This window comes from Danio rerio, chromosome 8 (genome assembly GCF_052040795.2).
Source record: "Danio rerio strain M-AB ecotype USA chromosome 8, GRCz13ab, whole genome shotgun sequence".
NCBI lineage: Eukaryota > Metazoa > Chordata > Actinopteri > Cypriniformes > Danionidae > Danio > Danio rerio.
In genome coordinates, this window is record NC_141028.1 from 36,528,554 (window position 1) to 36,553,295 (window position 24,742).

Sequence of the window (24,742 nt, forward strand, 5' to 3'; positions counted from 1 at the left end):
TCATGAGCTTAGAGAGTTTTAAACAATTTTTAACAGAGATTAACTTTTGTGGCAAACTAATTCGAATCTGATAAAGTACATCTAAAAACCGCCAATAGGTGGCAGTAAGAGGCCGCTTTATTTGAGTGAAGCTTTGAGCAGTTCATTCAGCCAAAGAAGCCAATAGGATGAACGGACAGTTGAATCAATCCCTGAATCATCGACTCACCCGAGTCTTCTTGGCGAAGGCCTGAATCGTTCGTGTAGGGAAACGTCGCTGTGTATTATTCAGAGATGGCCAACTGTTCTGCTGTTTATTTTATTTATTTTACTATCAATAAAATTAATATTAATAATGATAATATTGCCGGAAGTTGTACAGCGCATGCGTCACGTGTTCATCATCAGCATCCATGACAACCGTCCTGTGGGTGTTGTTTGAATCTCGCTGTGTCGATTGGCATCTGATCTCTGCGTCCTCCGTGACAATTTTTCCAGATTATCGATATTATTGATCGTTGGATACGTCGATTGATCGCCTGCTGTTCCCATCACTCAGGTTTGACCCTTTTTATTACGCTGTGCTTTGTGTTTGTGTTCAGTATGTCTTGTGTTCACTACAGGTTCCAGAGTCGACTCACCTACGACTCGCTCCAGTTTGAAGGCCTCAACATCAGCGCGGGGGAGCTGAAGCGGCAGATCATGAGGAGCAAGAGGCTGAAGTTCTGCCAGCTGAAGATCAGCAACGCCCAGACTGATGAAGGTGAGTTGAGGAAAAGACACTTCAACTGTTCTACGCTAACATTAGATGCGTTATATCAGACACTTCTGGAAGCTGTAAGGTGGTGCTGATGCTGACATGTAGGGATGTTTTGGCTGTTTTAAAAGGCTAATGGCTCTCAAAGTATACCGTGCTCCATAATTATGTGCTGATTCTGATTTTATTTTGCTGTCAGAATACACAGATGATGCTCTCATCCCTAAAAACACGTCGGTCATCATCAGACGGATCCCTGCGGCGGGACTGAAGTCCTCAAACAGAAGATTTGTTGGGTGAGTGCTGTGAAATGAGCACACGCGTCCTCTGTTAGATGTTATATGAAGACTCCTGGTCTGTCCCTGGTGTTTTAGTCACACAAGCTCCTTTGTTTTGCAGACATCAAGCTGGACGCTGGCGTGAACCTTCACCTAGAGCTGATCCTTCACTCCTCTCACTGGAGCAGTTGTTGAAGGTATTGAACAAATGAATAGCACAATAGCAAAACGCAATGTAAAGCACACAATATACGCACACGCACTCAGCTTCTTAGGGAGATTTGAGATTGTTTGAAGGGTTGAGGGTGAAAAAGATTCAAATGTGCAAATGCCTGTGAAACAGACTGAGAATCTGGCTGAGGCAAAGGCGTCAGAGGAGGACAAGCTGAAAGCGGTGATGTACCAGTCCAGCCTGTGCTACTACTCCAGCAGGTGAGCGTTCAGACACTGACAGGTTTGCTTTGTGAGAGATGTCTGAGCTGATTCTCATGGTTCTGATGTTCACTAGTGAGGCCATGAGGCTGCTTGGGATCCCGGGACACCACATTAGGCACTGCCCCACTAATGTGGTAACTGGGTTTTCCAAGCTCACGGTTGCTGTGAACTTGAGCTCTTGTCCTCATCAGTCAGATTGTTTGCTCAGAGTTTGACTGTCACTCCTCAATTCACAGGGCAGCCGCTCCGCGCCGCACAAGCGCATCCGGAAGAGCACAGGGATTCCCCGCAGCTTCCTGTTGGAGGTGGACGACCCAGACCGAAAGGGAGTCATGATAGACGGCAGCGGCAGATACGTCATTCCCATCATAGACGCGTGAGTAAACTGTACTTGGCATAGCCGCATGTTCTAGTGTTTGTCCAAATCTCACATGATGTCTGCTTGTGTGTGTTTGCGCTCGATCTGTTCAGTGAGGCCTATGCTGCTGAGAAGAGAAAGAGGCCGTCCTTCTCCTGCCAGACCGAGCCTTTGCCCTCCTCGTCCTCAGCAGGTGCGGCATCTTCGGTCCGGGACGCCGGAGGGAAACGGTCCCGCTCCCCATCTTCACCAGAGACGCGCGGCGACCAGAAGAGACCACGTCGCTGAGAGACCTTCATCCAAGAGACCTGGAGCCGACGTGTAAATATTGTACATAGTTTATTAATAAAAGATAATAAAGATTATAGCCGCATGAACTGTGTGGACTGGTTAACCTTCACTCCAGCAGTGCAACACACACACACACACACACACACACACACACACACACACACGAATGAATTCATAAACACAATATCATGAAGTTTTGCTTTAATTTAGGAAAAGAGAAACTCTTCCTTTGCTAAAATCTGATGGGTTTTTTTCAGCGTTCTTACTTCAGTCTTTAATGTCAGGTGATCCTTCAAATGTCAGTGTAAAGTGTTGAGTACACTACTAGTGCTCAGTCGTGTTTTTCATAGTTACCAGTGCCGATGGAGTTTTTTAAAGCGTCATATTCTGCTGGAAACGTTTCATTTGAATGGTAATGTCCCATAAGCGGAGGTCTTGTGAGTAACTTCACAAGTCGGTCAAAGTCTACACCGGTGACAAGCTCATCTACTCCCAGAACCTGCTACTCTCTACCTACACGTTGTCAGCTGATGTTTCAAAACCTCAACACTCGCATACAGAACAGCCTCAGCGTCTGCACCTCTTATCGGCACTAGCTGCAAGTCTACACCCCCTCTGTCCAGAAGTGAGCACAGCCTCTTGGTACCATCCCAGCAAGCATTTTTTTGGGGTGTTTAAAGGTGCCAACTGACCATCAAAAGTAAAAATGACTCATTTTATCTCATCCCAACAGGGAAACCACCAACAATAAAGAATGAGTTACTATCTGGTGTCATGGCTTTGCAATTAAAACAAGTTTAGTTATAATGGAGGTCATTGGGGGCAAAAACAGCCACTTGAACAATATGAACAATACATAAGGGTTAAAAGTCTAATAGACGGCTTGGTTAAAACCAGGCTAAATCTAGGCTGTCAGTGAGTGTGCACCCCTAACCCCGCCTCTCACAGTGACCTCACTAGCTCCGCTGAGTGCTTTGTGTCTCAGATTGCATGCAAGTCTGCAGCCAGATACTGCTGGAAGCTAGTCATCAAATACACAGGAACGAATGACTACACGTGTCAATCTGTCTATTAAACTATCTAATCTGTCTAGTCAGTCTTTTATTATCTTTTATATGCAAAAATATTCATTCATAAAAACATATGTATATATGAACACTGGGTCAAATAGGGTCCGTGCATTTTAAATCTAATAACAAAAATAACCCAATGTTGGTTTTGTCCATATTTAAATGAACGTGTGTAAACGCACGCTTTGATCAAACCTTTTATTCCCCTTGATGATATTGTGCTTTTTTTTCCCCTCAATGCCCTCCAAAGTTTCAATGTTTGGCCGTGTCTGCCATACCTGTTTTGTTTTAAAAAAAAAAAGGAAAAAAAAGGAATGCATCGGTTCCTGCATGTAGAATTCAGAAATCTCATGGCATTGAAAGAAAACTGGCAGCAGTTGAGTGCCGAGGTCAAAGGTCAGATGAGCAGGCATCACACCTGATAAACACCTGGGGCAACTGTACAGTAAAAAAAAAAAACAAAAAAAAAAAAACAACAAGATTAAGAAATATTGCTTTAATTTGAGAGAGACAAAAAAAACTCTTCCGTGTTAAAATTTGATGTTCCTCCAGCGTTCTTACGTCAGTCTTTAATGTCAGGTGATCCTTCAAATGTCAGTGTAAATTGTTGAGTGTACCATTAGTGCTCAGTCGTGTTTTTCATAGTTACCAGTGCCGATGGAGTTTTTTTTTTTTAGAGCGTCATATTCTGCTGGAAAAGTTTCATTTTAATGGTAATATGCCATGAGCGGAGGTGTATGAGTAACTTCACAAGTTGACCATAGTCTAGACCGATGACATGCTCATCGACTCCCAGAACCTGGCAGAACGAAATGTTGCAGCTCGTCCGGTCTTCAATGATGAGCCCAAAAGAGGCCACTTCACAGAGCCGGCCCAAGGCTTAAGAGAACTGAGAGGCAGGACAAGATGGCGGGCTGGACTTGGTTAACTTTAGATTTTACACAAATCTCATTGTTTTGTTTTTCACCTAAAATAGTAATTAAAACATCCAAGATGTGTTTTGCCTCATCAAAATGTGGAATTTGATCAGCAAACTACTCATTCTAAGACAACTATGCCTTGGGCTAAATGACTTGGCTTCAAGTACGATGCCACACGATTCAGAAATGAAGGTACAGACTGCACAAACAGATAAACGACATGATGCATCTCATTTCACCACAACTAAAGGCAGCGACAAAAAAAAAGTCAAGCTCTCACGATGATGACATTTCTCATGCAACCCTTTAGCAAGTCTACATAGTATTTATGCCTAAAAGTCACTGCATGGGTAAATAAGAAACAAGCAACACACACACACACACACACATATATATATATATATATCCATGGGCCACTGTAAAGTAATATGGTTCTGTCATAACGTTTTGAATGAAAATCTGCATTTGGATAAGACACCTTTAGTATAGTTTTGATTTTAAGGCATAATAAAGATCAAATGCAAGTACGAGTGGATTTACATTGAAAATTTCAAACGCATCAAGTAAACCATGTGCTAAGGAAATTTCAAACCATTTGGAACGCACAGAGACGAGCTTTTGTGCAAAATTGAACTTAAAGGTGCCTTTAAAAAAGTGTCAAAGTACTTTTGAAAACAAAAAAGCAAACCCCCAATAGGTGGCAGCAAGAGGCCGCTTTATTTGAGTAAAGCATTGAACGATTCATTCAGCCAAAGAAGCCAATAGGATGAACGGACAGTTGAATCAATCCCTGAATCATCGACTCACCCGAGTCTTCTTGGCGAAGGCCTGAATCGTTCGTGCAGGGAAACGTCGCTGTGTATTATTCAGAGATGGCCAACTGTTCTGCTGTTTATTTTATTATACTTATCGCAATGATTTTACTACTACTATCAATAAAATTAATATTAATAATGATAATATTGCCGGAAGTTGTACAGCGCATGCGTCACGTGTTCATCATCAGCATCCATGACAACCGTCCTGTGGGTGTTGTTTGAATCTCGCTGTGTCGATTGGCATCTGATCTCTGCGTCCTCCGTGACAATTTTTCCAGATTATCGATATTATTGATCGTTGGATACGTCGATTGATCGCCTGCTGTTCCCATCACTCAGGTTTGACCCTTTTTATTACGCTGTGCTTTGTGTTTGTGTTCAGTATGTCTTGTGTTCACTACAGGTTCCAGAGTCGACTCACCTACGACTCGCTCCAGTTTGAAGGCCTCAACATCAGCGCGGGGGAGCTGAAGCGGCAGATCATGAGGAGCAAGAGGCTGAAGTTCTGCCAGCTGAAGATCAGCAACGCCCAGACTGATGAAGGTGAGTTGAGGAAAAGACACTTCAACTGTTCTACGCTAACATTAGATGCGTTATATCAGACACTTCTGGAAGCTGTAAGGTGGTGCTGATGCTGACATGTAGGGATGTTTTGGCTGTTTTAAAAGGCTAATGGCTCTCAAAGTATACCGTGCTCCATAATTATGTGCTGATTCTGATTTTATTTTGCTGTCAGAATACACAGATGATGCTCTCATCCCTAAAAACACGTCGGTCATCATCAGACGGATCCCTGCGGCGGGACTGAAGTCCTCAAACAGAAGATTTGTTGGGTGAGTGCTGTGAAATGAGCACACGCGTCCTCTGTTAGATGTTATATGAAGACTCCTGGTCTGTCCCTGGTGTTTTAGTCACACAAGCTCCTTTGTTTTGCAGACATCAAGCTGGACGCTGGCGTGAACCTTCACCTAGAGCTGATCCTTCACTCCTCTCACTGGAGCAGTTGTTGAAGGTATTGAACAAATGAATAGCACAATAGCAAAACGCAATGTAAAGCACACAATATACGCACACGCACTCAGCTTCTTAGGGAGATTTGAGATTGTTTGAAGGGTTGAGGGTGAAAAAGATTCAAATGTGCAAATGCCTGTGAAACAGACTGAGAATCTGGCTGAGGCAAAGGCGTCAGAGGAGGACAAGCTGAAAGCGGTGATGTACCAGTCCAGCCTGTGCTACTACTCCAGCAGGTGAGCGTTCAGACACTGACAGGTTTGCTTTGTGAGAGATGTCTGAGCTGATTCTCATGGTTCTGATGTTCACTAGTGAGGCCATGAGGCTGCTTGGGATCCCGGGACACCACATTAGGCACTGCCCCACTAATGTGGTAACTGGGTTTTCCAAGCTCACGGTTGCTGTGAACTTGAGCTCTTGTCCTCATCAGTCAGATTGTTTGCTCAGAGTTTGACTGTCACTCCTCAATTCACAGGGCAGCCGCTCCGCGCCGCACAAGCGCATCCGGAAGAGCACAGGGATTCCCCGCAGCTTCCTGTTGGAGGTGGACGACCCAGACCGAAAGGGAGTCATGATAGACGGCAGCGGCAGATACGTCATTCCCATCATAGACGCGTGAGTAAACTGTACTTGGCATAGCCGCATGTTCTAGTGTTTGTCCAAATCTCACATGATGTCTGCTTGTGTGTGTTTGCGCTCGATCTGTTCAGTGAGGCCTATGCTGCTGAGAAGAGAAAGAGGCCGTCCTTCTCCTGCCAGACCGAGCCTTTGCCCTCCTCGTCCTCAGCAGGTGCGGCATCTTCGGTCCGGGACGCCGGAGGGAAACGGTCCCGCTCCCCATCTTCACCAGAGACGCGCGGCGACCAGAAGAGACCACGTCGCTGAGAGACCTTCATCCAAGAGACCTGGAGCCGACGTGTAAATATTGTACATAGTTTATTAATAAAAGATAATAAAGATTATAGCCGCATGAACTGTGTGGACTGGTTAACCTTCACTCCAGCAGTGCAACACACACACACACACACACACACACACACACACACACACGAATGAATTCATAAACACAATATCATGAAGTTTTGCTTTAATTTAGGAAAAGAGAAACTCTTCCTTTGCTAAAATCTGATGGGTTTTTTTCAGCGTTCTTACTTCAGTCTTTAATGTCAGGTGATCCTTCAAATGTCAGTGTAAAGTGTTGAGTACACTACTAGTGCTCAGTCGTGTTTTTCATAGTTACCAGTGCCGATGGAGTTTTTTAAAGCGTCATATTCTGCTGGAAACGTTTCATTTGAATGGTAATGTCCCATAAGCGGAGGTCTTGTGAGTAACTTCACAAGTCGGTCAAAGTCTACACCGGTGACAAGCTCATCTACTCCCAGAACCTGCTACTCTCTACCTACACGTTGTCAGCTGATGTTTCAAAACCTCAACACTCGCATACAGAACAGCCTCAGCGTCTGCACCTCTTATCGGCACTAGCTGCAAGTCTACACCCCCTCTGTCCAGAAGTGAGCACAGCCTCTTGGTACCATCCCAGCAAGCATTTTTTTGGGGTGTTTAAAGGTGCCAACTGACCATCAAAAGTAAAAATGACTCATTTTATCTCATCCCAACAGGGAAACCACCAACAATAAAGAATGAGTTACTATCTGGTGTCATGGCTTTGCAATTAAAACAAGTTTAGTTATAATGGAGGTCATTGGGGGCAAAAACAGCCACTTGAACAATATGAACAATACATAAGGGTTAAAAGTCTAATAGACGGCTTGGTTAAAACCAGGCTAAATCTAGGCTGTCAGTGAGTGTGCACCCCTAACCCCGCCTCTCACAGTGACCTCACTAGCTCCGCTGAGTGCTTTGTGTCTCAGATTGCATGCAAGTCTGCAGCCAGATACTGCTGGAAGCTAGTCATCAAATACACAGGAACGAATGACTACACGTGTCAATCTGTCTATTAAACTATCTAATCTGTCTAGTCAGTCTTTTATTATCTTTTATATGCAAAAATATTCATTCATAAAAACATATGTATATATGAACACTGGGTCAAATAGGGTCCGTGCATTTTAAATCTAATAACAAAAATAACCCAATGTTGGTTTTGTCCATATTTAAATGAACGTGTGTAAACGCACGCTTTGATCAAACCTTTTATTCCCCTTGATGATATTGTGCTTTTTTTTCCCCTCAATGCCCTCCAAAGTTTCAATGTTTGGCCGTGTCTGCCATACCTGTTTTGTTTTAAAAAAAAAAAGGAAAAAAAAGGAATGCATCGGTTCCTGCATGTAGAATTCAGAAATCTCATGGCATTGAAAGAAAACTGGCAGCAGTTGAGTGCCGAGGTCAAAGGTCAGATGAGCAGGCATCACACCTGATAAACACCTGGGGCAACTGTACAGTAAAAAAAAAAAACAAAAAAAAAAAACAACAAGATTAAGAAATATTGCTTTAATTTGAGAGAGACAAAAAAAACTCTTCCGTGTTAAAATTTGATGTTCCTCCAGCGTTCTTACGTCAGTCTTTAATGTCAGGTGATCCTTCAAATGTCAGTGTAAATTGTTGAGTGTACCATTAGTGCTCAGTCGTGTTTTTCATAGTTACCAGTGCCGATGGAGTTTTTTTTTTTTAGAGCGTCATATTCTGCTGGAAAAGTTTCATTTTAATGGTAATATGCCATGAGCGGAGGTGTATGAGTAACTTCACAAGTTGACCATAGTCTAGACCGATGACATGCTCATCGACTCCCAGAACCTGGCAGAACGAAATGTTGCAGCTCGTCCGGTCTTCAATGATGAGCCCAAAAGAGGCCACTTCACAGAGCCGGCCCAAGGCTTAAGAGAACTGAGAGGCAGGACAAGATGGCGGGCTGGACTTGGTTAACTTTAGATTTTACACAAATCTCATTGTTTTGTTTTTCACCTAAAATAGTAATTAAAACATCCAAGATGTGTTTTGCCTCATCAAAATGTGGAATTTGATCAGCAAACTACTCATTCTAAGACAACTATGCCTTGGGCTAAATGACTTGGCTTCAAGTACGATGCCACACGATTCAGAAATGAAGGTACAGACTGCACAAACAGATAAACGACATGATGCATCTCATTTCACCACAACTAAAGGCAGCGACAAAAAAAAAGTCAAGCTCTCACGATGATGACATTTCTCATGCAACCCTTTAGCAAGTCTACATAGTATTTATGCCTAAAAGTCACTGCATGGGTAAATAAGAAACAAGCAACACACACACACACACACACATATATATATATATATATATCCATGGGCCACTGTAAAGTAATATGGTTCTGTCATAACGTTTTGAATGAAAATCTGCATTTGGATAAGACACCTTTAGTATAGTTTTGATTTTAAGGCATAATAAAGATCAAATGCAAGTACGAGTGGATTTACATTGAAAATTTCAAACGCATCAAGAAAACCATGTGCTAAGGAAATTTCAAACCATTTGGAACGCACAGAGACGAGCTTTTGTGCAAAATTGAACTTAAAGGTGCCTTTAAAAAAGTGTCAAAGTACTTTTGAAAACAAAAAAGCAAACCCCCAATAGGTGGCAGCAAGAGGCCGCTTTATTTGAGTAAAGCATTGAACGATTCATTCAGCCAAAGAAGCCAATAGGATGAACGGACAGTTGAATCAATCCCTGAATCATCGACTCACCCGAGTCTTCTTGGCGAAGGCCTGAATCGTTCGTGCAGGGAAACGTCGCTGTGTATTATTCAGAGATGGCCAACTGTTCTGCTGTTTATTTTATTATACTTATCGCAATGATTTTACTACTACTATCAATAAAATTAATATTAATAATGATAATATTGCCGGAAGTTGTACAGCGCATGCGTCACGTGTTCATCATCAGCATCCATGACAACCGTCCTGTGGGTGTTGTTTGAATCTCGCTGTGTCGATTGGCATCTGATCTCTGCGTCCTCCGTGACAATTTCTCCAGATTATCGATATTATTGATCGTTGGATACGTCGATTGATCGCCTGCTGTTCCCATCACTCAGGTTTGACCCTTTTTATTACGCTGTGCTTTGTGTTTGTGTTCAGTATGTCTTGTGTTCACTACAGGTTCCAGAGTCGACTCACCTACGACTCGCTCCAGTTTGAAGGCCTCAACATCAGCGCGGGGGAGCTGAAGCGGCAGATCATGAGGAGCAAGAGGCTGAAGTTCTGCCAGCTGAAGATCAGCAACGCCCAGACTGATGAAGGTGAGTCGAGGAAAAGACACTTCAACTGTTCTACGCTAACATTAGATGCGTTATATCAGACACTTCTGGAAGCTGTAAGGTGGTGCTGATGCTGACATGTAGGGATGTTTTGGCTGTTTTAAAAGGCTAATGGCTCTCAAAGTATACCGTGCTCCATAATTATGTGCTGATTCTGATTTTATTTTGCTGTCAGAATACACAGATGATGCTCTCATCCCTAAAAACACGTCGGTCATCATCAGACGGATCCCTGCGGCGGGACTGAAGTCCTCAAACAGAAGATTTGTTGGGTGAGTGCTGTGAAATGAGCACACGCGTCCTCTGTTAGATGTTATATGAAGACTCCTGGTCTGTCCCTGGTGTTTTAGTCACACAAGCTCCTTTGTTTTGCAGACATCAAGCTGGACGCTGGCGTGAACCTTCACCTAGAGCTGATCCTTCACTCCTCTCACTGGAGCAGTTGTTGAAGGTATTGAACAAATGAATAGCACAATAGCAAAACGCAATGTAAAGCACACAATATACGCACACGCACTCAGCTTCTTAGGGAGATTTGAGATTGTTTGAAGGGTTGAGGGTGAAAAAGATTCAAATGTGCAAATGCCTGTGAAACAGACTGAGAATCTGGCTGAGGCAAAGGCGTCAGAGGAGGACAAGCTGAAAGCGGTGATGTACCAGTCCAGCCTGTGCTACTACTCCAGCAGGTGAGCGTTCAGACACTGACAGGTTTGCTTTGTGAGAGATGTCTGAGCTGATTCTCATGGTTCTGATGTTCACTAGTGAGGCCATGAGGCTGCTTGGGATCCCGGGACACCACATTAGGCACTGCCCCACTAATGTGGTAACTGGGTTTTCCAAGCTCACGGTTGCTGTGAACTTGAGCTCTTGTCCTCATCAGTCAGATTGTTTGCTCAGAGTTTGACTGTCACTCCTCAATTCACAGGGCAGCCGCTCCGCGCCGCACAAGCGCATCCGGAAGAGCACAGGGATTCCCCGCAGCTTCCTGTTGGAGGTGGACGACCCAGACCGAAAGGGAGTCATGATAGACGGCAGCGGCAGATACGTCATTCCCATCATAGACGCGTGAGTAAACTGTACTTGGCATAGCCGCATGTTCTAGTGTTTGTCCAAATCTCACATGATGTCTGCTTGTGTGTGTTTGCGCTCGATCTGTTCAGTGAGGCCTATGCTGCTGAGAAGAGAAAGAGGCCGTCCTTCTCCTGCCAGACCGAGCCTTTGCCCTCCTCGTCCTCAGCAGGTGCGGCATCTTCGGTCCGGGACGCCGGAGGGAAACGGTCCCGCTCCCCATCTTCACCAGAGACGCGCGGCGACCAGAAGAGACCACGTCGCTGAGAGACCTTCATCCAAGAGACCTGGAGCCGACGTGTAAATATTGTACATAGTTTATTAATAAAAGATAATAAAGATTATAGCCGCATGAACTGTGTGGACTGGTTAACCTTCACTCCAGCAGTGCAACACACACACACACACACACACACACACACACACACACGAATGAATTCATAAACACAATATCATGAAGTTTTGCTTTAATTTAGGAAAAGAGAAACTCTTCTGGGCTAAAATCTGATGGGTTTTTTTCAGCGTTCTTACTTCAGTCTTTAATGTCAGGTGATCCTTCAAATGTCAGTGTAAAGTGTTGAGTACACTATTAGTGCTCAGTCGTGTTTTTCATAGTTACCAGTGCCGATGGAGTTTTTTAAAGCGTCATATTCTGCTGGAAACGTTTCATTTGAATGGTAATGTCCCATAAGCGGAGGTCTTGTGAGTAACTTCACAAGTCGGTCAAAGTCTACACCGGTGACAAGCTCATCTACTCCCAGAACCTGCTACTCTCTACCTACACGTTGTCAGCTGATGTTTCAAAACCTCAACACTCGCATACAGAACAGCCTCAGCGTCTGCACCTCTTATCGGCACTAGCTGCAAGTCTACACCCCCTCTGTCCAGAAGTGAGCACAGCCTCTTGGTACCATCCCAGCAAGCATTTTTTTGGGGTGTTTAAAGGTGCCAACTGACCATCAAAAGTAAAAATGACTCATTTTATCTCATCCCAACAGGGAAACCACCAACAATAAAGAATGAGTTACTATCTGGTGTCATGGCTTTGCAATTAAAACAAGTTTAGTTATAATGGAGGTCATTGGGGGCAAAAACAGCCACTTGAACAATATGAACAATACATAAGGGTTAAAAGTCTAATAGACGGCTTGGTTAAAACCAGGCTAAATCTAGGCTGTCAGTGAGTGTGCACCCCTAACCCCGCCTCTCACAGTGACCTCACTAGCTCCGCTGAGTGCTTTGTGTCTCAGATTGCATGCAAGTCTGCAGCCAGATACTGCTGGAAGCTAGTCATCAAATACACAGGAACGAATGACTACACGTGTCAATCTGTCTATTAAACTATCTAATCTGTCTAGTCAGTCTTTTATTATCTTTTATATGCAAAAATATTCATTCATAAAAACATATGTATATATGAACACTGGGTCAAATAGGGTCCGTGCATTTTAAATCTAATAACAAAAATAACCCAATGTTGGTTTTGTCCATATTTAAATGAACGTGTGTAAACGCACGCTTTGATCAAACCTTTTATTCCCCTTGATGATATTGTGCTTTTTTTTCCCCTCAATGCCCTCCAAAGTTTCAATGTTTGGCCGTGTCTGCCATACCTGTTTTGTTTTAAAAAAAAAAAGGAAAAAAAAAGGAATGCATCGGTTCCTGCATGTAGAATTCAGAAATCTCATGGCATTGAAAGAAAACTGGCAGCAGTTGAGTGCCGAGGTCAAAGGTCAGATGAGCAGGCATCACACCTGATAAACACCTGGGGCAACTGTACAGTAAAAAAAAAAAAACAAAAAAAAAAAACAACAAGATTAAGAAATATTGCTTTAATTTGAGAGAGACAAAAAAAAACTCTTCCGTGTTAAAATTTGATGTTCCTCCAGCGTTCTTACGTCAGTCTTTAATGTCAGGTGATCCTTCAAATGTCAGTGTAAATTGTTGAGTGTACCATTAGTGCTCAGTCGTGTTTTTCATAGTTACCAGTGCCGATGGAGTTTTTTTTTTTTAGAGCGTCATATTCTGCTGGAAAAGTTTCATTTTAATGGTAATATGCCATGAGCGGAGGTGTATGAGTAACTTCACAAGTTGACCATAGTCTAGACCGATGACATGCTCATCGACTCCCAGAACCTGGCAGAACGAAATGTTGCAGCTCGTCCGGTCTTCAATGATGAGCCCAAAAGAGGCCACTTCACAGAGCCGGCCCAAGGCTTAAGAGAACTGAGAGGCAGGACAAGATGGCGGGCTGGACTTGGTTAACTTTAGATTTTACACAAATCTCATTGTTTTGTTTTTCACCTAAAATAGTAATTAAAACATCCAAGATGTGTTTTGCCTCATCAAAATGTGGAATTTGATCAGCAAACTACTCATTCTAAGACAACTATGCCTTGGGCTAAATGACTTGGCTTCAAGTACGATGCCACACGATTCAGAAATGAAGGTACAGACTGCACAAACAGATAAACGACATGATGCATCTCATTTCACCACAACTAAAGGCAGCGACAAAAAAAAAGTCAAGCTCTCACGATGATGACATTTCTCATGCAACCCTTTAGCAAGCCTACATAGTATTTATGCCTAAAAGTCACTGCATGGGTAAATAAGAAACAAGCAACACACACACACACACACACACACATATATATATATATATATATCCATGGGCCACTGTAAAGTAATATGGTTCTGTCATAACGTTTTGAATGAAAATCTGCATTTGGATAAGACACCTTTAGTATAGTTTTGATTTTAAGGCATAATAAAGATCAAATGCAAGTACGAGTGGATTTACATTGAAAATTTCAAACGCATCAAGTAAACCATGTGCTAAGGAAATTTCAAACCATTTGGAACGCACAGAGACGAGCTTTTGTGCAAAAATGAACTTAAAGGTGCCTTTAAAAAAGTGTCAAAGTACTTTTGAAAACAAAAAAGCAAACCCCCAATAGGTGGCAGCAAGAGGCCGCTTTATTTGAGTAAAGCATTGAACGATTCATTCAGCCAAAGAAGCCAATAGGATGAACGGACAGTTGAATCAATCCCTGAATCATCGACTCACCCGAGTCTTCTTGGCGAAGGCCTGAATCGTTCGTGCAGGGAAACGTCGCTGTGTATTATTCAGAGATGGCCAACTGTTCTGCTGTTTATTTTATTATACTTATCGCAATGATTTTACTACTACTATCAATAAAATTAATATTAATAATGATAATATTGCCGGAAGTTGTACAGCGCATGCGTCACGTGTTCATCATCAGCATCCATGACAACCGTCCTGTGGGTGTTGTTTGAATCTCGCTGTGTCGATTGGCATCTGATCTCTGCGTCCTCCGTGACAATTTTTCCAGATTATCGATATTATTGATCGTTGGATACGTCGATTGATCGCCTGCTGTTCCCATCACTCAGGTTTGACCCTTTTTATTACGCTGTGCTTTGTGTTTGTGTTCAGTATGTCTTGTGTTCACTACAGGTTCCAGAGTCGACTCACCTACGACTCGCTCCAGTTTGAAGGCCTCAACATCAGCGCGGGGGAGCTGAAGCGGCAGATCATGAGGAGCAAGAGGCTGAAGTTCTGCCAGCTGAAGATCAGCAACGCCCAGACTGATGAAGGTGAGTTGAGGAAAAGACACTTCAACTGTTCTACGCTAACATTAGATGCGTTATATCAGACACTTCTGGAAGCTGTAAGGTGGTGCTGATGCTGACATGTAGGGATGTTTTGGCTGTTTTAAAAGGCTAATGGCTCTCAAAGTATACCGTGCTCCATAATTATGTGCTGATTCTGATTTTATTTTGCTGTCAGAATACACAGATGATGCTCTCATCCCTAAAAACACGTCGGTCATCATCAGACGGATCCCTGCGGCGGGACTGAAGTCCTCAAACAGAAGATTTGTTGGGTGAGTGCTGTGAAATGAGCACACGCGTCCTCTGTTAGATGTTATATGAAGACTCCTGGTCTGTCCCTGGTGTTTTAGTCACACAAGCTCCTTTGTTTTGCAGACATCAAGCTGGACGCTGGCGTGAACCTTCACCTAGAGCTGATCCTTCACTCCTCTCACTGGAGCAGTTGTTGAAGGTATTGAACAAATGAATAGCACAATAGCAAAACGCAATGTAAAGCACACAATATACGCACACGCACTCAGCTTCTTAGGGAGATTTGAGATTGTTTGAAGGGTTGAGGGTGAAAAAGATTCAAATGTGCAAATGCCTGTGAAACAGACTGAGAATCTGGCTGAGGCAAAGGCGTCAGAGGAGGACAAGCTGAAAGCGGTGATGTACCAGTCCAGCCTGTGCTACTACTCCAGCAGGTGAGCGTTCAGACACTGACAGGTTTGCTTTGTGAGAGATGTCTGAGCTGATTCTCATGGTTCTGATGTTCACTAGTGAGGCCATGAGGCTGCTTGGGATCCCGGGACACCACATTAGGCACTGCCCCACTAATGTGGTAACTGGGTTTTCCAAGCTCACGGTTGCTGTGAACTTGAGCTCTTGTCCTCATCAGTCAGATTGTTTGCTCAGAGTTTGACTGTCACTCCTCAATTCACAGGGCAGCCGCTCCGCGCCGCACAAGCGCATCCGGAAGAGCACAGGGATTCCCCGCAGCTTCCTGTTGGAGGTGGACGACCCAGACCGAAAGGGAGTCATGATAGACGGCAGCGGCCGATACGTCATTCCCATCATAGACGCGTGAGTAAACTGTACTTGGCATAGCCGCATGTTCTAGTGTTTGTCCAAATCTCACATGATGTCTGCTTGTGTGTGTTTGCGCTCGATCTGTTCAGTGAGGCCTATGCTGCTGAGAAGAGAAAGAGGCCGTCCTTCTCCTGCCAGACCGAGCCTTTGCCCTCCTCGTCCTCAGCAGGTGCGGCATCTTCGGTCCGGGACGCCGGAGGGAAACGGTCCCGCTCCCCATCTTCACCAGAGACGCGCGGCGACCAGAAGAGACCACGTCGCTGAGAGACCTTCATCCAAGAGACCTGGAGCCGACGTGTAAATATTGTACATAGTTTATTAATAAAAGATAATAAAGATTATAGCCGCATGAACTGTGTGGACTGGTTAACCTTCACTCCAGCAGTGCAACACACACATACACACACACACACACACACACACACGAATGAATTCATAAACACAATATCATGAAGTTTTGCTTTAATTTAGGAAAAGAGAAACTCTTCTGGGCTAAAATCTGATGGGTTTTTTTCAGCGTTCTTACTTCAGTCTTTAATGTCAGGTGATCCTTCAAATGTCAGTGTAAAGTGTTGAGTACACTATTAGTGCTCAATCGTGTTTTTCATAGTTACCAGTGCCGATGGAGTTTTTTGAAGCGTCATATTCTGCTGGAAACGTTTCATTTGAATGGTAATGTCCCATAAGCGGAGGTCTTGTGAGTAACTTCACAAGTCGGTCAAAGTCTACACCGGTGACAAGCTCATCTACTCCCAGAACCTGCTACTCTCTACCTACACGTTGTCAGCTGATGTTTCAAAACCTCAACACTCGCATACAGAACAGCCTCAGCGTCTGCACCACTTATCGGCACTAGCTGCAAGTCTACACCCCCTCTGTCCAGAAGTGAGCACAGCCTCTTGGTACCATCCCAGCAAGCATTTTTTTGGGGTGTTTAAAGGTGCCAACTGACCATCAAAAGTAAAAATGACTCATTTTATCTCATCCCAACAGGGAAACCACCAACAATAAAGAATGAGTTACTATCTGGTGTCATGGCTTTGCAATTAAAACAAGTTTAGTTATAATGGAGGTCATTGGGGGCAAAAACAGCCACTTGAACAATATGAACAATACATAAGGGTTAAAAGTCTAATAGACGGCTTGGTTAAAACCAGGCTAAATCTAGGCTGTCAGTGAGTGTGCACCCCTAACCCCGCCTCTCACAGTGACCTCACTAGCTCCGCTGAGTGCTTTGTGTCTCAGATTGCATGCAAGTCTGCAGCCAGATACTGCTGGAAGCTAGTCATCAAATACACAGGAACGAATGACTACACGTGTCAATCTGTCTATTAAACTATCTAATCTGTCTAGTCAGTCTTTTATTATCTTTTATATGCAAAAATATTCATTCATAAAAACATATGTATATATGAACACTGGGTCAAATAGGGTCCGTGCATTTTAAATCTAATAACAAAATTAACCCAATGTTGGTTTTGTCCATATTTAAATGAACGTGTGTAAACGCACGCTTTGATCAAACCTTTTATTCCCCTTGATGATATTGTGCTTTTTTTTCCCCTCAATGCCCTCCAAAGTTTCAATGTTTGGCCGTGTCTGCCATATCTGTTTTGTTTAAAAAAAAAAAAGGAAAAAAAAGGAATGCATCGGTTCCTGCATGTAGAATTCAGAAATCTCATGGCATTGAAAGAAAACTGGCAGCAGTTGAGTGCCGAGGTCAAAGGTCAGATGAGCAGGCATCACACCTGATAAACACCTGGGGCAACTGTACAGTAAAAAAAAACAAGCAAAAAAAACAACAAGATTAAGAAATATTGCTTTAATTTGAGAGAGACAAAAAAAACTCTTCCGTGTTAAAATTTGATGTTCCTCCAGCGTTCTTACGTCAGTCTTTAATGTCAGGTGATCCTTCAAATGTCAGTGTAAATTGTTGAGTGTACCATTAGTGCTCAGTCGTGTTTTTCATAGTTACCAGTGCCGATGGAGTTTTTTTTTTTAGAGCGTCATATTCTGCTGGAAAAGTTTCATTTTAATGGTAATATGCCATGAGCGGAGGTGTATGAGTAACTTCACAAGTTGACCATAGTCTAGAGCGATGACATGCTCATCTACTCCCAGAACCTGGCAGAACGAAATGTTGCAGCTCGTCCGGTCTTCAATGATGAGCCCAAAAGAGGCCACTTCACAGAGCCGGCCCAAGGCTTAAGAGAACTGAGAGGCAGGACAAGATGGCGGGCTGGACTTGGTTAACTTTAGATTTTACACAAATCTCATTGTTTTGTTTTTCACCTAAAATAGTAATTAAAACATCCAAGATGTGTTTTGCCTCATCAAAATGTGGAATTTGATCAGCAAACTACTCATTCTAAGACAACTATGCCTTGGGCTAAATGACTTGGCTTCAAGTACGATGCCACACGATTCAGAAATGAAGGTACAGACTGCACAAACAGATAAACGACATGATGCATCTCATTTCACCACAACTAAAGGCAGCGACAAAAAAAAAGTCAAGCTCTCACGATGATGACATTTCTCATGCAACCCTTTAGCAAGCCTACATAGTATTTATGCCTATAAGTCACTGCATGGGTAAATAAGAAACAAGCAACACACACATACTTGTTTTTGTGCATTGTGGGGGTCACCTGTCACGGTGGTTACGTAATGGGGACCGCCCTTTCTGATGATGTTAGAGACATAAAAAAATAGTTTGCCACACAAAAACACAAACTATTTCATAAAATCACTTCAGATTTTGGATATTCTGCAATTTTATTTTTAGACCTGACACAGTGGTCACTTGTGGGGACATTTCAGGTTTTGTGTAGAAGTGGGGTCCGCCACATACACAACCGATTTTTAGACAAAGTGGGGACCAATTCTACACACACTTTACTGGTTTTGAGACAAAGTAAGGACCAGTTCCAGATACACATTACCGGTATTGAGTCAAAGTAGGGACCAGGTCTACACACACATTACTGGTATTGAGTCAAAGTAAGGACCAGGTCTACACACACATTATCGGTATTGAGTCAAAGTAAGGACCAGATCTACACACACATTACCGGTATTGAGTCAAAGTAAGGACCAGGGGCCTCATGTATCAACGCTGCGTACGCACAAAAACTTTGCGTACGCCAGGTTTCACGCTCAGAATCGCTCACGTTTGGATTTACTAACAATGAACTGAACGTGGGAATGTGCGCAGGTTCACGGCAGCTTTCTGGCAGGCGTACGCACATTTTTTGTGCGTGTCTGTTTTATTTCCATTGGCGACTCCTAGAGGCAGTTGTGTTAAATTCTTCTCTACAAAGTGTCTGAGCCTTGCAATGGCAGCTGTATGAGACGGGTTCATATAGTAGGTATGTAACATTTCCATACCATACAGTTGACCAGCTAAACATTAAAGCGCAAATTGCAGCAGTCGCAATGTAATCTGAGCAATCTACCGCACACACATTGCTATAAAGACACTATCTGAAGATGAATTTGCATGCGTGAATCAGAAACATTTCCATTCAATAAATGTGCAAATAAAATATGATGCACAAACTTATTGATGATTCCTACTTGTCTTTCTCTTGATAAATAGTGGGCAAAATCTGATATGTAGCGGGGGAAAAAAGAAGAAAGAATTTATCAGACGCTGGATTCGAGCCGAGTTTACGCTCGAATTTGTCTGTACATGATCTCATGCTTCTTATGAGGTGCGCCACTGAGACCGCTTAGGGTATTGCAACATTTTTCAGTTATAAACCACACTATTTCTTTTTTAAATGCACTCAGTGCGATGTTCAGACCCAACTGTGTTAACCGTATCAGCTAAACTCCCACTCTATTTTTTTCTTTTGTTGTTAATTCCGGAGAACAAACTTGCAAATAACACCGCTTTTCTCCGGTCTACCTCCGAAAGCAGCACCTCCATTTCACATTCTGTTCAAAGTTTCTCTTTTTGCTTGATTTTGCCGTTGCTTTTTCGTTGGGTTTTGCCATTAGCATAGTCATTAGCATATTCATACGGGGGAGGAGGCAGGGAGGGGTTTTGCGCTCGTGCATGTTGCGCTCAGTTTCACATTCATTCAGATGTACAAAAGAATATGCGTGAGATTCGGCGTACGCAGTGTTTCATACATCTGAATTTTTTTCTGCGTACGCACATTTACAGCTTCGTGCGTACGCAATGTTTTAGTAAGATTTCCACGCAAGTCTTCGTACATGAGGCCCCAGATCTACACACACATCACTGGTTTTGAGTCAAAGTAGGGACCAGATCTACACACACATCACTGGTTTTGAGTCAAAGTAGGGACCAGATCTACACACACATCACTGGTTTTGAGTCAAAGCAAGGACCAGGGGCCTCATGTACGAAGACTTGCGTGGAAATCTTACTAAAACATTGCGTACGCACAAAGCTGTAAATGTGCGTACGCAGAAAAAAATTCAGATGTATGAAACTGTAGGGTCCAGCCAGTTGGTCCAATGACGGTATCCAATGGTGGATGAAGGTTCACTGCATGTTCGGTCTTTCCAGTGCACAATGTTGATTTATCTTAAACTTAACTCATATCTGACTCCAATTTTAGTATGAGATGGTTTAGAATATTAATATGTTTATCCTCGTTTTATCTGACTCCAATCATAAAACATTAAGAAGATTATATCAATATGTAATTTAGATAAATGTTTGAACCGTTTGTCTTCACTAGTAACTATTACATCCGTTCATTCGGGTGCTCATGTCGCTCAGAGAAATCGCCTCGGCCGAAGGCGTCCCTCACGGTCACACTCCGGTCAGTCTTGAATATTAAACAGAGGTAAATTGACTAATACTTTAGATGGCCGCTACCAGCGCGCTCGTTCTAAAATACTTTAGTTAGTCCCGCTTAGATGTACACCTTTGAGTTAAGACAATCATCATTTCTAATTAGAGGTTAGGGCATTAATATAAATGTACCCGACTACTGGACTCTATAGTAACTTTGGTTTTCACCAAGCCCATGGTTTCCCATATGAACTTAATTTAGAATAATATTACCTTCAAACAAAGGTCGGGTACCCAATCTAGGTTAGTCGTGCAACACCTTGTTGACCTAGACGGAAGTTATCGCCCTTTCCACCTAAGTACACATGAATCAATATCAAGAGTCAGCCGGATCGCTAAAACACAATTAGTGTGCCCAATGCTCCATCTCAATTGGATTTTAGTCCGTCTACTGACCTGACGCAAGACGTGCGGAAACAAGGATACAGCGTAATCTACTTGAATTAATAATTACAGAGTGAGCAAATATGGTCAAACATTACAATTTATTAGTCAGGTAAATGTATTATGCCAATTCAATCAGTCAATTCATAAATGATCAATACAAAAAATCAGATTATCAAAGATAAATCCAAGATGAAAAAGATGCATTCCTGACTTTGTAATATACATAACATGGGGCAGACCCCATGTTATGGGCTGATCTGGTTAGGCAGAATCGCCCTGAGTTTTTCTTAGACCTTACCTTAAATAATCCAAGAATTCCCTCAAGGAAGGGGGTGTGAACAAAAGGCATTCACACTTAGTGGCACACCCCTCTCAGTGGTTCAAAAGATGCCTGAAGTTATATATTTATTGTTCTGATTATGTCTATTTCTGAGAGAATGAGACCATTGTACCAATCGCACTGAGACATTTCAAATGATATCAAACATGATAGTTAAAGTCAGTTTGGTTAATCTAAAACATTGAAACATTGAAATGACCATATGTGTGACTTGGGGGGATGAAGCTGAGTCTCAGCATAGTCAGATGCAAATGCAGCAGGAACTGGTTTTTCACGCATTCCCCCCTGGTGGGTTGTGGAGTCCATTGGCCCTGTCTTCAGCTCATGTTTTTAATTGTCAAAGATATCAGAATATTTGCAATATTTCAATTCTTACAGAAACACTGCGTACGCCGAATCTCACGCATATTCTTTTGTACATCTGAATGAACGTAAAAAACTGAGCGCAACATGCACGAGCACAAAACCCCTCCCTGCCTCCTCCCCTGTATTAATATGCTAATGACTATGCTAATGGCAAAACCCAACAAAAAGCAATGGCAAAAGCAAGCAAAAACAGAAACTTTGAACAGAATGTGAATTGGAGGCGCTGCTTTCGGAGGTAGACCGGAGAAAAGCGGTGTTATTTGCACGTTTGTTTTCCGGAATTAACAACAAAAGAAAAAAATAGAGTGGGAGAGTTTAGCTGATGCGGTTAACACAGTTGGGTCTGAACATCGCACTGAGTGCATTAAAATAAAGAAATAGTGTGATTTATATCTGTAAAATGTTGCAGGTCGTTTGACAGTCTCAGTGGCGCTACTCGTAAGACGCATGTGATCATGAATTTATATGTTCGAGCATGAACTCGGCTCGAATCCAGCGTCTGATGAACTCTTTCTTGTTTTTTCCCCCGCTACATATCAGATTTTGCCAACTATTTATCACGAGAAAGACAAGTAGGAATAATCAATAACTTCATATCAATAAGCATCATATTTTATTTGCACATTTATTGAATGGAAATGTTTCTGATTCACGCATGCAAATTCATCTTCAGATAGTGTCTTTATAGCAATGTGCGTGTGGTAGATCGCTCAGATTACATTGGGAAAACAGGCGACTGCTGCAAATTGTGCTTTAATGTTTAGCTGGTCAAATGTATGGTATGGAAACCTTATATACCTGCTGAACCCGTCTCATACAGCTGCCATTGCAAGGCTCAGACACTTTGTAGAGAGGAATTTAACACAACTGCCTCTAGGAGTCGCCAATGGAAATAAAACAGACACGCACAAAAAATGTGCGTACGCCTGCCAGAAAGCTGCCGTGAAGCTGCGCACATTCCCACGTTTAGTTCATCGTTAGTAAATCCAAACGTGAGCGATTCTGAGCGTGAAACCTGGCGTACGCAAAGTTTTTGTGCGTACGCAGCGTTGATACATGAGGCCCCAGATGTACACACACATTACCGTTTTTTAGTCAAAGTAAGGACCAGTTCTACACACACATTACCGGTTTTTAGGCAACGTGGGGATCAGATCAGCACCCTTACCAATATTAAATTTTAAACCTCAATCAAGTAATTTGACAGTAAACTGCTTTAGAATTTTCATTTGAAGAGCAGGTCAGTTTATAAAAAATGTAATTTGAATACAGAAGGAACCTCAAGATCCAAACAGGAAATGGTCCAGAATAGATTTAATAAATGTTATATTTATTATAAATAATTTCCACAAAACCTCTAAACACAAAAAAAACAGTAAACACAAAATCCATGAAACTCTCTTGCTTGTCTAAAAGCAGTTCTCATTGGGTATAACAAGCTTCCACATAACTCTTCCATGTCTGCGTGCACATTTAGTTAAGTGCAATAGCAAATAATATTAAACGGTTAGTTCACCTCAAAATGAAGATTCTTTTATTAATTCCTCTCCTTCAAATTGTTTCAATCCCTTGCTGTCTATGGAGGATGAGGAGTTCTTGCACTTCATCTAAGTTATCTTCCTTTGAGTCTGAAGAAGAATGAAGGTCTCAGGGGATTAGAGTGAGATGAGGGCAAGTAATTAATAATATAATGTACATTTTTGGGTAAACTCTTAAAACCCACCAGTATGTTCTATTTCTGTTTCTGTCGTATTTTAACTATTTGAAAAAAAAAACATTAAAAATATTTTAAAATATATTAATAAAGAACTGAACCCCACAAATGCAAAGAGACCTTCATCATATAACCAAGCCACCAAAACTCCAAATAGACATCATTTGTTAAGCATTAACTCTACATTAATAGTAAGCAGTTTATAAACACAGCTAGATGCTCTATTGTTGACTTATAAGCATGTGTAATGTGCTCAATTTTTGTGTTTTCATACTTTGTTTATAATTCATTTTTCATAACTAAATGAAGTATTGCATTATTTACAAACTGTCTAAGAATAATTGGTGTTTTTTAAGATCATTAAGAATGAGTAAATAAATGATTAAAAAACTATATAAATGAACATTTATACATTTACTATTCAGGCATATAATCAGGGCTAAAAAAAAAAGAAAAAAAAAAGAAAATCCAATCGGTTCACTCTACACACAGCCCCACTCCTTGGTATCGAGCGCAGGCCCGGCCCTACATTTAGATGTTGTATAATATGAAATAGCAGTAAAAATTATGAAAATTGTTATGAAATAGTTTTTCAGTCATGTAGCCTAATACAAATATTTAGTACACTGCACAGTGCAATTATTATTTAAATTTATTATATCCATTATTATTAATATTAGTAAAATCTTTTTAAAAAATTTACTTTAGGCTATACTGCTATTTGCTCATGCAAAATTAAACACCAGAAAATATATCGTAGGCCTATATTAAGAGCTAAATTACAGTTAGCATCATAATTAGTTCAATTATGTGCTGTAGGCTATTGATTGACCAACACCCCCTGTATACAGTTTACACACTGCAGGTCTACAGTTCTGATGTGTATTTTGAATTACTTGTTTTAAATGACAGTAAGACATGCTATATTTAGTTTTTATAGTAAAATATACATTATAATCCAGTACAAAGTAAAATAATATTTATTAGTGGCCTATTGGCAGCGTATAGCCGTTAAGCTTATAGTCTAAGCATGTCATTTATTTATTATTAACATAAATTACAAACTAGCATCCTTATGATTTTATTTCGTTTCTGTATATTTTTATCAAACGAAAAATGCAATGATTTATACTTTGGTTTTAATTTT

The 24,742-nt window shown here is 41.9% G+C and overlaps 4 protein-coding genes and 1 long non-coding RNA gene across 9 annotated transcripts; all 5 read left to right on the forward strand.

Moving 5' to 3' along the window:
• The first annotated feature begins 356 nt into the window (after positions 1–356).
• Positions 357–3,609, forward strand: LOC573060. Of its 2 annotated transcripts, XM_087263800.1 has the most exons (7): positions 409–742; positions 936–1,032; positions 1,136–1,211; positions 1,358–1,446; positions 1,523–1,583; positions 1,686–1,825; positions 1,921–3,609. In XM_087263800.1, exons 1-7 carry the CDS (start codon positions 583–585, stop codon positions 2,093–2,095), a joined length of 798 nt encoding a protein of 265 aa, XP_087119926.1. In that variant the 5' UTR covers positions 409–582; the 3' UTR covers positions 2,096–3,609. The 2 variants fall into 2 exon arrangements, with proteins under 2 accessions (NP_001296568.1, XP_087119926.1); NM_001309639.1 differs by lacking the exon at positions 1,523–1,583 and having other exon boundaries at positions 357–742; positions 1,921–2,184.
• A 1,466-nt stretch (positions 3,610–5,075) lies between these two features.
• Positions 5,076–8,314, forward strand: LOC100006889 (E3 ubiquitin-protein ligase RBBP6-like). Of its 2 annotated transcripts, XM_087262592.1 has the most exons (7): positions 5,116–5,449; positions 5,643–5,739; positions 5,843–5,918; positions 6,065–6,153; positions 6,230–6,290; positions 6,393–6,532; positions 6,628–8,314. In XM_087262592.1, exons 1-7 carry the CDS (start codon positions 5,290–5,292, stop codon positions 6,800–6,802), a joined length of 798 nt encoding a protein of 265 aa, XP_087118718.1. In that variant the 5' UTR covers positions 5,116–5,289; the 3' UTR covers positions 6,803–8,314. The 2 variants fall into 2 exon arrangements, with proteins under 2 accessions (NP_001296570.1, XP_087118718.1); NM_001309641.1 differs by lacking the exon at positions 6,230–6,290 and having other exon boundaries at positions 5,076–5,449; positions 6,628–6,891.
• A 1,481-nt stretch (positions 8,315–9,795) lies between these two features.
• Positions 9,796–13,053, forward strand: zgc:77614. Of its 2 annotated transcripts, XM_087262993.1 has the most exons (7): positions 9,796–10,155; positions 10,349–10,445; positions 10,549–10,624; positions 10,771–10,859; positions 10,936–10,996; positions 11,099–11,238; positions 11,334–13,053. In XM_087262993.1, the coding sequence occupies exons 1-7, from the start codon at positions 9,996–9,998 to the stop codon at positions 11,506–11,508; spliced, it is 798 nt and encodes a 265-aa protein (XP_087119119.1). In that variant the 5' UTR covers positions 9,796–9,995; the 3' UTR covers positions 11,509–13,053. The 2 variants fall into 2 exon arrangements, with proteins under 2 accessions (XP_087119119.1, NP_957188.1); NM_200894.3 differs by lacking the exon at positions 10,936–10,996 and having other exon boundaries at positions 9,810–10,155; positions 11,334–11,597.
• Positions 13,054–14,505: 1,452 nt separating this feature from the next.
• On the forward strand, positions 14,506–16,307 carry si:busm1-37i06.3. Of its 2 annotated transcripts, XM_087262903.1 has the most exons (7): positions 14,532–14,865; positions 15,059–15,155; positions 15,259–15,334; positions 15,481–15,569; positions 15,646–15,706; positions 15,809–15,948; positions 16,044–16,303. In XM_087262903.1, exons 1-7 carry the CDS (start codon positions 14,706–14,708, stop codon positions 16,216–16,218), a joined length of 798 nt encoding a protein of 265 aa, XP_087119029.1. In that variant the 5' UTR covers positions 14,532–14,705; the 3' UTR covers positions 16,219–16,303. The 2 variants fall into 2 exon arrangements, with proteins under 2 accessions (NP_001296571.1, XP_087119029.1); NM_001309642.1 differs by lacking the exon at positions 15,646–15,706 and having other exon boundaries at positions 14,506–14,865; positions 16,044–16,307.
• Positions 16,308–16,988: 681 nt separating this feature from the next.
• LOC147842734 (uncharacterized) lies at positions 16,989–23,631 on the forward strand. The gene is made up of 3 exons (XR_015498238.1): positions 16,989–18,968; positions 20,320–20,422; positions 21,894–23,631. It is a non-coding gene; the product is annotated as an uncharacterized LOC147842734 (long non-coding RNA).
• The last annotated feature ends 1,111 nt before the right edge of the window (positions 23,632–24,742 follow it).